The 15,174-nt window shown below is 50.8% G+C and overlaps 3 protein-coding genes across 3 annotated transcripts; 2 read left to right on the top strand and 1 right to left on the bottom strand.

Moving 5' to 3' along the window:
* Positions 1-115: 115 nt before the first annotated feature.
* Positions 116-3,679, bottom strand: TGAM01_v201631 (hypothetical protein; the record flags this gene model as incomplete). The annotated part of the gene is made up of 1 exon (XM_018807190.1): positions 116-3,679. One exon carries the CDS (start codon positions 3,677-3,679, stop codon positions 116-118), a length of 3,564 nt encoding a protein of 1,187 aa, XP_018659524.1.
* A 1,913-nt stretch (positions 3,680-5,592) lies between these two features.
* On the top strand, positions 5,593-7,115 carry TGAM01_v201629 (hypothetical protein; the record flags this gene model as incomplete). The annotated part of the gene is made up of 4 exons (XM_018807189.1): positions 5,593-5,691; positions 5,750-6,088; positions 6,677-6,898; positions 6,936-7,115. 4 exons carry the CDS (start codon positions 5,593-5,595, stop codon positions 7,113-7,115), a joined length of 840 nt encoding a protein of 279 aa, XP_018659523.1.
* Positions 7,116-11,037: 3,922 nt separating this feature from the next.
* TGAM01_v201628 (hypothetical protein) lies at positions 11,038-11,818 on the top strand (the record flags this gene model as incomplete). The annotated part of the gene is made up of 2 exons (XM_024548804.1): positions 11,038-11,136; positions 11,234-11,818. Coding segments are annotated over 2 exons (684 nt in total), but the record flags the coding sequence as incomplete, so codon positions are not given.
* Between the last annotated feature and the right edge of the window lie 3,356 nt (positions 11,819-15,174).

The following is a 15,174-nucleotide window of genomic DNA, read 5'->3' as shown; positions in this document are numbered from 1 at the left end:
CATAACGTCATGAAGAAAGAAACGTTTGAAAAAGTGTCGTGGAAATGGGATGAAGTGTGTGAAAGGTGGTACAAAAGGGGTACAAAAGGGGTCGTATCCGTGTAGCTTTCAGGACTCATTCACTCGAGTCAAGAGTATTGGCCCATTGCCTCACTGCTAGGCGTAGTACGTTCTCGCTAGCCGGGGATTGCTGCCTTTGTCCTAAGTTGTTGGGGGTGTCATCGTCGTTGCGGTCAATAACATCTCGAATTGTGTCTTCAAGAGCAGAAAGCACTACCGTCTTGCATTGTCTCCGAGGTATTTCGAGAGGAGGCTCCGGTGTCTGCGTGACCTCAGAAACCGTATCTGGCATGTTACTACCGGTGTCGAGAGGCCCAAGGATGTCGACATGAACCTGAGAGGAAGCGGAAGAATGCTCTTTGCTAGACTCTGGGACGAGATGGATAACCTTTTCCAAGGCTTCTGACAAAGTATCATCTGGCACGGATACCAATTCTTCCACCCATTTCTCATCCAACATAGTCTCTTGCGGCAAAGCTGAGGGCGTAATTGCAACACCTCCAATAACGGTTTCCACGATTGGCTTTGGCTTAACTAGTCGGCGGTATGTAATGCGAATAATAGCATCTTTAGTCGTGTCCACGACGAGAGCAGAGCATACATCAACCCAGCGCTCAGAGACATCATCGCTACCAGACTGAAGCACGGTGGGTGTGGGCTCAGCCTGAAGTGCAGCTTTGATCTTTTCGAGAAGGTCATCCTGAGGAGGGACTCCTTGCAGGACGAAGTCAGGATGGAAACGGTTCAACCAGCCAGCCGCATTAAGGGGCAGATCACCATCGATCGAGATACGTCCGGATTGCTCAAAAGATTCAAGGCCGGGCAGGCCTGGTGTCGAGAGGTATCCGCTGCTAGAGGGGGAGCTAATGGCAGACTCAAAGGAGGCAATGTAGTCGGGGAAGGGAACGTCAACATCGATGACACTATCATCGGCATTGATTGAAGTCTTGATAGGAGACTCAAAGGCGCCGTTAGGATCTGGTGTCCTGTCGGCCTGAGTGAGGGATTTCCGAGTGCGCTCAGCGTTTCCTCGCGTCGCATCGACATCCCTGGCATTACTGGCTTGACGCAGATGAGCCGGTGACCTCCCAGGCACTTCCTCATGAGGGGCGAGCTCGCGACCTATGTCAGACAGCCTGTTTGACTGAGGGAAGCCTACTTTAATTGGCGACCGCAGATCGCTAGTTTGGCTGTAAGTGCTGCCGCTGTCCATGGACTCACGACGGCGTGCATTCCATAGCCCGCTCATTATGCTGCTCCATCGCAGTCCTTGGCTTGGCGGACGACCGCCTGCAGCACCGCCGCTCTCTCCCCTTTTAAGAGATCGCTTCAGGTCATCTGCCGCAGCGCTGCCACTACTTCCCGGGCGTCGCCTCCTAAGGCTATCGGTCCGTTGAATTGTTGAGAAATGCGGCGTGGTTGAGTCCTGCATTATGGTGGAAGTGGCAACGCTACTTTTTCGGCTCATCAGGTCATGGCCCGGGATGGGAAGACCAGGAGTTCGAATGGAAGCTGCATCGGAAGCACGTCTGTGGTGGCTTGAGGAATCTGTGATGTTCAAGTGTCCCATCTGGGACGACAACGTTCCACTCCTGGTGCTCTGACTAGCTGTTCTAGAGTGAGAAGTGCGCCCAAAGCCGGTGCGGCGGTTAATCTTGCGGCGAAGGGATTCCTCTCGCACAACGGGAACAACGTAGGAAGGGGGCGAATTTGAAAATGCGCCAACCGAAGCACCCGACGTACTTGGTCGATGTACTCGAGGGCCGTGGACTTGCTGGTTCGCCGGCAAAAACGCAGAAAGCAAAAAGATGATGCGTCGTGCGGCCATCTTGTCTTCTGAGACGATAACAGTCCGCGCCGGCAGCGATAAATCATCTTCATTTTGATTCTGTTTACGAACCAGTGCTCTTCTCCTGTATGTAGGAGAGCTGAGCGCCTGCAGCCAGTCGACATGGGTGGCCAAGAATCCAGTAAGCAGGGTATGAAGGAAGGTACCTTGATGCAGCCCAGCAGCCCATTTACAAGTCCAAATGGCCTCGTCACGCCAGATTCCCCAGCGCCCCTGCCCTGTGACGACACGAGAAGCACTCAGGCCCATTACAACCCTGGACCTGGCGAGACCGACTTCTGATGCAATATGCAGATCATCTGAGAGACAGTTTGGCAACAGGGAGACAAGTTTGGTGGTGCCCTTGGACGGCTTGTTCCGGGACTCGTCTAGACGCCTATCGGTGGTCACGGATGGTCTTCTGGAGCTCATATTTGCTGAATACGGTCCCGGGGATGCCATATCAGTTTGCTTGAGCATGGTGTGCAACCTGAACGAGACGACAGACTGAAGATGGGTCAAGGTGCGCATGACAATGTCCCAGTGCTTGGTAAGCGAATCGATTCGGTCCTCCACATCGATGGAGAATGACGAATCTGTGGCTTCGCCATAAAGGCCCGATCCCGACATATTCCAGCCAGACGCACGAGTCGAACTGTAGGACGAAGAAAACATATCTTGGTCATTGTACGATCCTGGCTCGCGAAAGACAGGCTTGGGGGGTACGGCCGAAGATATGCGTGACGGAGAAGGCGGGAGCTGTACGACAAGGACCACAGCATACATTGGCGTGCGCCTCTGCTTTGGCTGTGGCTTCTTCTTCTTGGCGGCAGCCTCGTCTCCGGTTGGCGGAAATGGGAATCCCCCATTGTCATCTGAATACCGGCTTGGTGGTGTGGCAGTATCCAAGTCGTCAGCGGCAAGAGTTACGGGGAAGAGCCGAGTGATGAGAACTTTCTTTCGCTCACTATGGCGTGGGGTAGAGGCGCCGGTGGGAAGCGGTGGATGCGTCGGAGACATGGTCTGAGAGGAATAGGACTGGGACAGCTTGCTTGAGCGCCCACTAGCACGGCCGATAGAGCTGCGGCCGTCACCAAACATGGAGCTGCCATAGTCGGTGACGCGTGGCTCGGATGGCACGACATGGACTTTTGTGGAAGTGCCTTTGTAAGCCATGAGCTCTGAGTTACCAAAGATGCAGCTGGAGAAGGTAGCCAGCTCCTCTCGATACTCGCGTGCAGCTCGCTGCCCATCAGTTTCTCCAAAACTGGGACTACGGCCGTGAACCGAGGCTCGGCGATCAAATGCTCCCTGGCGAAGCTGAGAGCCATCGGTTTGAATACCCGTTGGGCGCGGAGCCTGGCTCTGGCTTCCCTTGCGAGGTGAGAAGGGGGCCGCCCTTTTGAGATCCTGAGTGGCAGTAGAGTGCCTTTCGGCGGAAGCTGCGGACTCGGGAAGAGGGTGGCTATCGTAGAGCAGAGACGCATTAGTGGGACCTAGGGCATCCTGCATGATGATGACGCGAACGTCCTTGACATCGAGTTCGATGTCATCGTTGTAGTCGAAAGCGTTTGCTGGCGATGCGGAAGAGGTTGCCGGGGCGGCAAAGAATGGGAATACTTGATCGTTGCGGTGCTGATAGAGATCCTGGGCGTCGGGGAAAAGCAAGTTGCGGGTGTGAGAGTCTTCCTGGACGGATTCCAGGGAAAGGATGGGTCGTGAGCCATTGGTGGACTGAGTAGGGCCTATGGACTGGCCTCCGGAGCCAAGATGCAGAAGCCGTCCTAGCATATCGTGTGGTGACGGCCAGTGGGGGAGAGTCGAAGGTGAAATTTAACTTGAAATAAGAAGAATGCCGAAGATGCGAATATCAATATCTAAAGGACGGGAGATGAAGTTAAAGACGGCGCGGAAGATGCGGAATACCAGCTTCGGTGAGAAAGTTAAACCAACATGAAGCGATGCGCCATCACAAATGCTGCTGAAGTCGATACATGGCGGCGGCACATGGACATGTTGGTTCTTTCTTATTCCTTTTTCGTGTTCCTTTAAGCTGGTTCAATTCCCTTCCTCCTTCCTATGAGGTATCGTGAGGCGCCGGTGGGTTCAGCCTCTTGAACGAAATTGGACTGTGAGTCGCAAGCCGTGTCACCCAGGATTACTCGCCTATGACTGTGACAAAGGCGCAGCTGAAATTGAACGGCAGCGGCACACAACCACACAACCACACAACAGAGACACAGGCCTAGCGAAAGGTCGGATATCAGGAGGAGATTAGCCCGGCCCAAACGACGATGGTTATGGAAGTTTGAGCAGGCGAATCCGGGGAGCTCTCGAGGGCAAGACACGCAGCGCCGCCGGCAGGGCACGTGCGTGAAGGGAGATGCTGGGGATGCGATGCAGGGGCGCTGGAACTGCAGCGACGGATGCGATGCGAGGCGATGCGGTGCGAGATGGTTCGTGCTGTATAAGTATTGGCTGCGAGAAGCAACGGGAATCGCCCCTCCAGAGGCGAATTGCTTGCGTCGGGACGAGGCCTATTCGCGAGGCAGCTCGAGCCCTTTTTGTTGGCGATGGGCGAATGGAGAGGAAGAGGCTGGCGGAACCCGAGAGCGGTGGGGTGGGCAAAAAAATTGGGCAGCAGACAGGACCCCTGCCAGTGAAGCGCCAGCACGGCCAACTCCCGCTAGCGCTCAGAGGCTTTTAGTGGGCTCGGGGTGGGCTGGCAGTGGGTTGGGCAGCGGGCTAGGCGGTGGGCTAGCAGCCAAGTGGGCTTTTGACGTGGTTCTTGGTATAGGGCTCAGTGGGAATGGGATTGATGGGCTGCTCCAGGCCTGTGGTAATACAGGGAGAGGCTTGAGAGGGCAGCGGTGCAGGCGCCAAGCAGTGTTAGGATTGGAATTGCCGCGAAGTTGGCAGTGATTGACTCAACTGCCATGGAGGTTGGCTGAGTGACTTGTAGTGACTGATCGGCGGGCTGCTAGATGCGAATGGATCAATCATTTTCTAGCCGTGGACGAGTTGACAAGTATAATGAGCTATATGCCCTAGCTAGGTGATTAAGGTAGTATATAGTTTCAGCTGCCAACAGACTGTCCTCGTGAGCGATGGAACAACAAGGTTCTCTTCATGCCAAGGGGTCCCGTCCCGGCTTGTTTTAAATTTCCTCTTCGCTAACCCAGACTCCCGTCTCGACTTGTGAGGGCCACAGCGCAGTAGCCGCGGCGGAGAGAGCGCGGGGCGCGTGCTGCTGGGTGGATATGGATGGAACTGAATGGATCAAAGTCTCAATGTCAGTTGAGTCCAGTTTCTGGGTACTTGTGCGACACGCACAGCCGCCAGCACGATCCGAGTACCCTCGAGCCGGAACCTGCTGAGGCGGTGGATACTGTCTGCACATCTGAGACCAAGTAAATCGCAAATGGCAGATCATAGGGCGCGGCGCCTCGCTCTTTTTGCGTTATTAAACCGCTGCGGGTGATTGGCGGCAGATCTGTGATTCATTCCCCAATGTGATGTGCATACGGGTTTTGGCTTATTCCACTTTGACTTCGACTTTGGACGACACCGATAACACAATGTGTTTGATTCGAGTTAGACATTGGAAGATAACAAACAGCTCCTATGAAGTGAGGTCATAGCATGCAAAGCCCAGCTCGGCTTACTTAAGGCAAGGTAGTTCATGCAAATGCTTGTTTCTCGGCATGGAACTCGGCCCTCAGCCCGCCCAGGTACCAGCCCGAAATTACTTGCACTCAAGCATCAACACACACAACTTGCTTGCCCTGGTTTCGTCCATCAAAGTCAGGCTGCATAGCGTAACCATCAGCTTGCAATACAACTTGAGTACTCAAACAACAGATACAACGCATCAAAAGGAACAGGCATCAACGTCACTTTGCCAGCGTGGCTTTCCACCTCCAACTCGCACATCACCAGCCTCCATCCGTCCATCCGTCCATCCAGCATCTCTACACTGCTTCTTTCCGTCTGCATCTGTCCAATGATGCCATCGACTTGTCCATCGCCCAAGCTCCGGCAAAGACAGCACTGGAGCTGTCTCAGCCCATCATTCCCCAGCCCACTCACACTGTTTGGCTCGCAGAGTCACTCTGGCGGCGTCAGCGTGAGGGATGCGCTGCTCACATGCCACCTCGCAAGGAAGGGCCTTGCTCTGGTCTTGTTGAGCAGCAGCTACAAGTATGAAACACAAGCTACGAAAATGCGGTGAATGCAGACACGCCAGCAAGTGCAAGTTTTATTATGGAGTCGGCGGCTGGCTGGCTGGAGATGGGAGTTGGCGGCGCTTTTCGGCCCCCCCTCCACCATCCGTGCATCTCATTCTTGCGTCTACCTGCCGTCAGTCTAGCTGATGCTAGAATTGCTATTAGACTACGGTATTACTCTTGTGTACTCACGACGCCGTGTGCTGCTACAGGTATACAGACGACCAACTAACTACATGTGTTATTATCCACCCCCGCCTGGCTTGATTCGCGCTATTCAAGACAAGGTGGTTCCTCGACCGAATGACCAGGCCTGGCACGGCGCATCGGTCTTGTTCGGGTCCCATATCCACAGCTGATCTCGTGAGGGCCGGAGCTCTCGACGATGAATATCCAGGGTCCTCGACGGGTCTCGTTGGTCCTATTTTTCGCGGCAGCGGCAAAAGAGAAAAATAACGAAAACCAAGTCCAGAGGGGAATCCAAGGTTTGCCACTATTCCACTATTCCATTCTACTATTAGCACTCTTCGTGTTGATGCTCCTCTAAACTCTGCGACAACAGCTCGCTATACACACGTTGGCGTCTCCCCAACAGATGTGCAGAGCGTCGCTGCGGAGATGGCTCCTCCTGGCTGCTGCAGCGTCGCGAGATCGCCTGGGCTTTGACATCACCATCGCGTCTCTCGTTGTTCATCTCGCCGTGTCTCTGTCTGCTTCTGTCTCTGCTGCTGCAGCTCCCCAACCCAACATGTCAAACCTCGACAGGGGGCCGGGAAAGCAGCATGTATGCTTGATTAGACTGCCGAAGAAGGGCGAGTTAGATGGATGACCCAGGCATCTACGGGGCCAACAGGCTACACGATGCCCCCAATAAGCTTGCGGGTTTCTCTCTGCCCTCCGAGGCTCGTCAAACTGGCATTCACGCGCCTCACCCGCTGTCCAGGCGTCCAGGCCGTCCAGTACTCGGCCGCGCCGAGCGACAGACCGTCTTTTTCACCTGAATTCATTAATGGACTTGGATGGATGTACAATTACTCAGTCATCTGCTTTCAGTCGGCCGCTAAAGCTGCTAGTAGCACGATGGTCCGAAGATCGCCTAGATGCCGTTGGCCACTCGAATATCATGCATCACCTGTCGGTGTCCTAGGCTGCTCCAACATGTCTCTGTCCAAGTACCGGCCCGACATGACATTGCAGATGGCTGGGCATGTCGTACAGCATGCTGCAGGTAACTAGAAGACCAGGAGGCCCAGCAAGTGAAGGAAAAAATCTGATTGTCGCTTGCTTTAGCGAGAGGGACGGCCCATAATTAGAGAATAACCCAGCACTAACCTGCTACTAATTACCAACCTGATGCGGAGTGCCGCTGGTCTGCACACATGAAGACGGCGGGCGGGACAATGCTATGATGTGGTCGCGCATACACGCACATAATCATTATGCAGCTACGCCCGCATTCTATTAGAATTCCTTCTCGTTGCGGCAGCCGTACATCAAGCGGTCTCGCAGCGTTATCGTCATTTCTCATAACGGTATTCCGCGGGATAAGAAAGGGCCTCGGATCGGCAGTTCACCAGGCGATTTCCAATGTTGATGTGGGTTGGACCCAGAGGGCCACGCCGCGAACAAAGATGTGCCAAGAGCGGAGTCGAGTTCTCTGCGTACTGTAAGTGATAAAACGCCGATGAGCGAAATAACAAGGCACTAGCATACAGACTAACCACTCGACAATCTGGGTACTGGATCTCCGAAAGGGACTGCTCTATGTGGCAAGGCCCGTTGCTGGAGCCAGATGGCGCCGGAAAGCAGGAGGCTCAGCTCAGCACCCTATTATTAGGATCTCCCGCCAGTCCCTTTATAAGAGCCGTGGCGGCGGAACTGTCTTGTGGTCTAGCTCCAGTCCTTAGTAATAGCTGTTGGGCTTATAGACTACCTGAGTCGCGAAGCTTTCGAAATATCGCCTGGTATATGGACATGGCATAAGGCTTCAGAGTTGCACGTCTTTTCCCTGCTGCCAAGAAGTGAAAAGTGGATGCTAGTGTAAGAGCTAACAGCTGCTGCTTGGAGCCCTTTTTGGTAAACCAGGTTTGACGCCTTATCCGTGCTTACTATGCTTTGTTTCGGCCAAACAAAATACACCAATCGAGATGACGCAAAGCAACGCCAAAGGTCATGACGAGAAGAGTAGACATCGACGAACAGAACGTTCACGACCATATGGTGTGCGTTGATTGCCCAACGTCTATGCCCTAAAACATGTTACATCCGGCTAACATCTCACACAGCCTTAATTAGGCATGGAATCAACGACCTATCATTTCCGGAGCTTACCGGACAAAAGCATCCAGAATATCAAAAATGACAACTTTTGGTTACTGCTCCACTGCTAATCCATTCTCAACGAGTAAAGGAAGGATACCCACAGTGAAGAGACCTAGTCCCACCAAATGCCGACGCCAACGACTCGTTGACATTCTATCTCATCCAATGAAATGTTCAAAGCTTATTGCCACTTTGCTAATGGGGAATTATTCTAGAACAATTCGCCGTCGTGCCTAGGCAGCGGCTGTTAACTCTAACCGAGAGCAGATCTTGTGAGCCTTTATGCCATGTGCCTCTTCTTATTGTTAGGCCCAAAGACTATTTCTCTTTGGGAGCGATTCAATTGACAGTAGCGCGGAGTGTGTATGCAGCAGCCAAATTGGCAATAGTGTATAGATTATAGTAGTAAGGAGCGAGGAGCAATGACCAAAGAGGATGTATAAGAGGTTTAGATTCGAAGAGGGTGAAATGAGGATCGTTGGATTAACTAAACTATATAGCAAACAACTACATGTATGCAGCATAAAGATACACGTAGCCTAATAGTTTAGATTTACCCGTTATGGAAGTGCGTACAAGAACATCAATCACTGAAGCCAGGACAGTCCTTTCCATCTTTTTCTTTGCCATTCCTTTCCAAACAGAATTACGTTTTGGTGGTTTATATCCGTAGTCATGGCTTCAGAGTATTCTGCTTTACTATATACACGTAGAAAGCCTCGTCGTCAAGAGCCAGAATTGCCCACAACGACCAGTGCCACTACACGTCATGTTGATCGTCGTAGCCAATGATCTTGCGTTACCGATACAGGATATTTCATGAAGCATGCTACAATACGATGTCAAATCGCTGCCGCTGGGATTTTAGAAGACAAAAGTATTCACTTACTGTAAGGCGGCCTTATGCTTCTATGGCTTTGTAGGATATGTAGGATATAACAAGATACACGTTATATCGGCTTCTGCCTATTCATTACACATAATCTCTAGATACTCATCGGCTTTCTCCGAGACAAAAGCGACGTTTAACTGCAAACTAATTCTCCAATCAAGAGCAAATCGTCGTCTTGCCTATTCTCCCCCTTTGGTGCAACGCAGCGCGCATGGAATCTTACTGCATATAATAATGGTCTCAAGCATACCTCTACAAGCTGCGTTGAACTCTGGTGGGCAGCCACAATACGAGGCTCAGCAATATTGGCAATTAATTCAGATTCAGTTCATAATCATCAATATCTCAGTTACAACGGTATACGAGATGCAAGATTACCAGCCAATATTGGTCTATGGCTGAGTACATGGCAGGCATTCAGCTAAGGTGTTAACCAATTGCCTGCTGCTTTCTCTCAGATTGGAGTCTAATCAATATTGGAAGCCAATAACAAGAGATCTGATGGCTGCAGCTGTGGTGCTGCCTAAACACACTAGGTCGGCCCAATGCTCCCGTCTCTTATGCAAGGGACTGAACGACCAAAAGCTTTCAAGGTGCACCATCCGAAGTAAAAGACCAGCGCAGTGAGTCGATACACCCAATCAATGGCAACAAAACCTCGGTCTGTGAAAGAATATGTCGAGTCCCAAAGACTGTGCTGTCAAAATGAATCTGCACCATCAGCGCGAGGCTTGTCGCTGCGGAGGCTTTTCGGACGATGAATACAAGCCGCTCGAATTTCTTTTTCTTCTGGAGAGTAATACTCGATTACGCCCTAGGTAAGATTGGGTACCTACATGTAGTAATACTGTCTTGCATGACGGTGAGCAAATAGGGATTAGCTTCTGCAGCCGGTAACGCAAATACTGCATACCTATAGCTTCCTAATGGCAATACTCTTCTCCTGGTGGGCAAATACACAAATATCACTACCATTGACACGTTTACACACGTCACTCTATTTTAGCTTATTACATATACGTCATATGTCTGGCAGAAGCTATCCAAACAGTGTATTGGTAGTCTAATTTGCATTACATATCCACTTCCGCGATCGAATCAAACACAACATCCACCAGATCCTCTTGGCTTTAGTTACAACATGCATATGATAGTACCTTGCTTTCCACACATTTCTATCAACGGCGTGTTCTTGATCAGCACCGCAAAAGCATAAGAGATTCTACAATCGAAAGGACTCTCGTACTATAAAACAGTTACACCTCAATTAACAGCTTCACTGAATAGCAACTCATGCCACTTCAGATTCAATGAAGCTCAATATATGGGTAATATCAATACTAATACAGCTGTCTTGCAGTTTATTTGCCAGCACATACTGACCTACATATGCTGACCTTAAGACGCCAGCATATACTGCTAGTATGTCCTTACAAATATGGACTATAAATTGTCCCTTGCATAAAGCAAATATTACTAACCATAAATAGAGTAGACGGACGTACTCGATAAGTCGCTCAATTGAGTCAATCTATCAGTGTTCAAATGGTGTAATAGTTGTTTACTAAATCGTAAATATTACTCAGATAGATCTGCATCGGTTAACTTACTCCGACAGACCTCATTGGGTAACTTACTCATATAGATGTTTATAAAAGCCCTCTTATCCCAAGCATCGAGCAATTTAGTTTTTCTACTCTTCCACCAACCTATTCAATCAGCTTCCATCTGCTTTCAAACTCAATCCCAAACTCAAATCGTCAATTACTCCAATTACTCGTTTTATCACGACCACTTTAGCTATTTCGGTATGCTCTATCCCACCCCTCTTCTTACTCCCACTTTCCCCCTTCTGACGTCTCCTATACACCTCTTTAATAAAAACCACTAAGCTAATCTAAGCAGACAATATGGGTTCCGTATCATGGAAGGCTCACATTTTGGACGCCACGGCCGGCTATAAGAAAGCGATCGAAACGGGAGATTTCTCAAAGTAAGCCGAAAAATGGAAAATCCTCCAAGTACACCAATGATGAGCTTAAAAAGCTCGCCGCTGATTTTCCCGAAATCAAAACTGTCATGGAAGATCAAAGTAATCATCATCAGGGGCTCACTGATGAGTATCAATCCGTCACCGACGACCTGGAGTCTGGCGGTGCAGACAAACCCACCGCTATAGAGCGAGTTAGAGCCCAGGGTAAAAGGATGAAAGCAGAGTCTATTGCCAACATTGATGCAAGCACTGAGAGAGTTTTGGCTTTGATTGAAGGGTTGCCTGATGATCAGCAACAGAAGGCCGCTGATTTTTGGGTGGCCATTGGTGATTTGTTCATCGGATTTTGGGGAGAGATTTTGACTCAAGTTGAACAAATCTTCGAGTTTGCGATCGAATGGCTGAGCCAGGTTTGGGAACAAGTGAAGGCGAACTGGAATTTGGTGAAGGCAATATGGACTCAAATTTGGGCATGGCTGGGAAGCCTCGGGGCTTAGAGCCAGGTATAGGAGACTAAAGTAGCAGAGACTACATGTATGTTTGAGAATGTTACATGATTGAGTCAGCCGGTGCAGGCTCCATCATGTACCATCTCATGTCTTAGGGATTAGCCCATTTCGATTAAAAGAGCTATGGCCAATTTTTTTGAAGTCGAGCGTGTATTTGGGATATTGTTCAGGCATTGAAGTAAAAGTTGATAGGATTTTTCCTTAAGCAGCAATGGCATAAACTTATATCAGCCGTCTAGTTAGATCAGGAATGTTTAGAACAGATCACTTGCTGCCCCTCCGTCACAACGCATGTCCTAAGAGGTAACTTGTATATTTGGTAGACTTAAATGGTCTTGTTTGAAGAACGATTTGTAGAAGCAGTAGAGAGGTATTAGAACTAGCTTGCGAAAAGCGAAAGGATTTGGGGGGGGGGGGGGGGGGGGGGTGGTGGGGGGGGGGGGGGGGCAGACGGATGAGTATAAAGCTGTAAAAGAGCGCTCCAAATATTCGGAGTAAAACGCTGCGTTACTGTCGGAGAAATGAAGAGCTTGCGACCATACGAGTCGATTTCGTCCGCGAATCAAAATATAGTATCAGACGTCGCATCAACCCCAGGACCATCCATAACTGCAAATTCGGTGCTGCTTGCAAAAATCCGCATCTGAAGTTTCACTCGGCCACTTTGACCTCACCATGTCGTCATCGTGATATGGAAAGCTCTAAAAGTTGACGCTGGAGAACCAGCGCCACACCCAAGCACTTTCGCATGAATGCAGTGACAGCCGGCTGAGGTCAAGATTGCAACAAATGACGGGTCCCAGGAGGAGCCCAAGGGCAGGGCAGGGGTCTCGGAGGGGTCTTCAAGGGTTCTACGGGGTCCAAGAGCTGATGTTTGGTTTCCATTGGGCTAATCGGGGGCCAGGACAACGGGGACCAGCGCAAGGGCAAGGGAAACGCTAGCGCCTCATCCAGGGTCGTTCGCATGCAATGGAGGAGCAGGACCCAAGCGGACCATGACCCAGTGACACTGGCGGCCCAGGAGCCAATTATCGGGAAGATCGAGAAAACATCCAGCTCAAGGCTCTGCATGGCGGCGGATCTCCTGGGGCGCCCGGAGACGTTCCTAGCACAGCTGTCTTTAGCATGACTCCAGCAACACCCGCTGTCTCCTGTTGGCAGAGTGCGACTTTCAGCAAAGGGTTCCATGGATACCAGTGCCATCTGATGGGGCTAACAACTCCGCAGTGTCCGGCCGCTTCTGCTTCTGGCTCTACTCTGCTCGTGCTAGTACTGCACGTAGTGAAGGATATTATCCAAAGCACTCTAGCACCACCTAGCCACAACTCTCTTTTTACAGCGCAGCCAATCAGGCGAGGCACAAGTCGCCAAGTGTACGGAGCCCTGAATGCAGAGGATAAGGAACACCAACTGGCATCCCGGGGTACTTGATGGTGGCGCCCGCGGTACGAGCTGCCACAGCACAGCAGCTTGGTCGGTACATGACACCCCCTCTTCTCGCTTTTCCTCGTACGCATCCGTTCGGCTGTTGTACGCTAGAGCCCTGGATCCGTGGAAAGCGTACTACTAGCAAAGATGCAATTCTTACACGAACCATGGGCTTTTCGCGGATGCTATTTTCTCTGCCCCTCTCCTAGGTTCCTCGTCGCGTTACATCGCAGTCAGACTTACAGACCATGATCTTTCTTCTCTTATCATATTCTGAGACCTGTTCTTACCTGCTCTCGCGCTGAGCTCAACTAAGAAAAATCTGAAGCTGGGAGATTAACAGGCCATTGTCTTTTTTTCTTTCTTTTTTTTTCCTTCTTCTTTACCTTTTTCTCCCCCAAGACAGCGATCAGGATCCTGTTAACTCTACGGCTGATGAACTTTGAGTGGCGCCTTTTCTACAAGTGCGGAAGGATGTCTCCGTGGCTTGCGTCATGGGAGGTCTTGGGGTGTGGCTTGTGCCAAGTCGTTGAAGAGTGGCTACCACCGGGGTCTTCACTTCGGAGCAGACTACGGAGTAGGCACTCCATACAGGTAGGTACTGGCACCCCTTCTCGGCAAAAGAAAAGGGAACGGCCTGGGAGGATTTTGCTTTTATGGATGCTTGCACGTAGCTACATGGCCAAGTACAGCGCCGTGATCACTTGGACCAGCCTTTCCGAGTCTCACGGCTATCATACGATCGTACCAGATACTTTGGGAATATCACAGCTTGGGCAGGCATACTTTGCGCACACATACTATACCTATTCGCCTTCCAGCGGCGCCGTTGCTTAGTCTGCATGCGGGAGTGGCGGGGTGTGGCTTTGAAAGGGTTGGCCACTTCTGTTTCTTATCTCATGTACCTAGTCAAACAACAAAAGGCCAAACGTCACCATGAAATCAATATTCTGCGGAAGTCCAGCATAAGTTATCCAGTCCAAAGAAGGTGTTGGACTGGCGATAACCAGCGCAGCGCGGCAGCAAAACAGCCGTTCACGCTGCTGATTACATACACAAAGGCCATTAGCGGCTTTTGCCTGCGTTCGACAGGCCTCCCAGCCAAAGTTAAAAAGCTCGAAGCTTGCATACGAGCCTAGTCACAGGTGTAGCAGCGTTGGCAGCTGCTCCGTCGAGGCATAGCACACTCGCCGGAACAGCGGCGGCGAAAGAAACGATGGAAGCTAAGCGGCCAAACTTTGGTACCTAGAGCAGGGAACAAGCGTCTGAGAGACTTCCCGAGTTTCCGCAATTGGATAAATACTAATGGTCTTTACAAAGTATACGCTCGTTTGCGGCCACGCGCGAGACATTCTAACTTTGCGCCGCCATATTACGGCCGTATAAGCAACATGTGAATAGAGTGTGAGCGGTCAATCTATGAGAAGAGTTCCACCCTTACTCCTAGACGGCGAGAAACAGATTTAGAAAAGAGGAACACGCAAATGAGGGAAATGAGGGACAACAGTTTTTACTAGAGATGAATGATGGGCTGGAGTTGACGAGCCAAGGCTAGCCTGTGGCTGCACCAACCATCCCCTCATGGATCGCAGCAGCAGCAGCAGCAGCAGCACGGGATCTCTTTTAGCGGACAAAAATGCAGGTCCATCGTGCTTCCAAGGAATCAGCATTTGCTGCGAATCCCTTTCCAGAATGACCGGTGCCCTCTATTGGCCCACTGCTCGTTTACATGCTCGTTGCGCCTCAAAGTTTCCTCCCCTCTCTTGCCCAATAGCAGGGAGAAGAGGAGCTGTGGTTTACCTATCCCCTTTCAATTTCCGACCCTGGTTTTTAGCCTTTGCTATTGCATTACTAGCAAGACCCTGTCCAGCTTACTGGTCTTTCTTCTCGCGAGCTTTTTTAACTTTTTAACAGGT

This window comes from Trichoderma gamsii (assembly GCF_001481775.2).
Source record: "Trichoderma gamsii strain T6085 chromosome Unknown Scaffold_4.2, whole genome shotgun sequence".
Classification (NCBI taxonomy): Eukaryota; Fungi; Ascomycota; class Sordariomycetes; order Hypocreales; family Hypocreaceae; genus Trichoderma; species Trichoderma gamsii.
The sequence above is the reverse complement of the archived record's forward strand: the minus strand, read 5'-3'. Positions and strand labels throughout refer to the sequence as shown.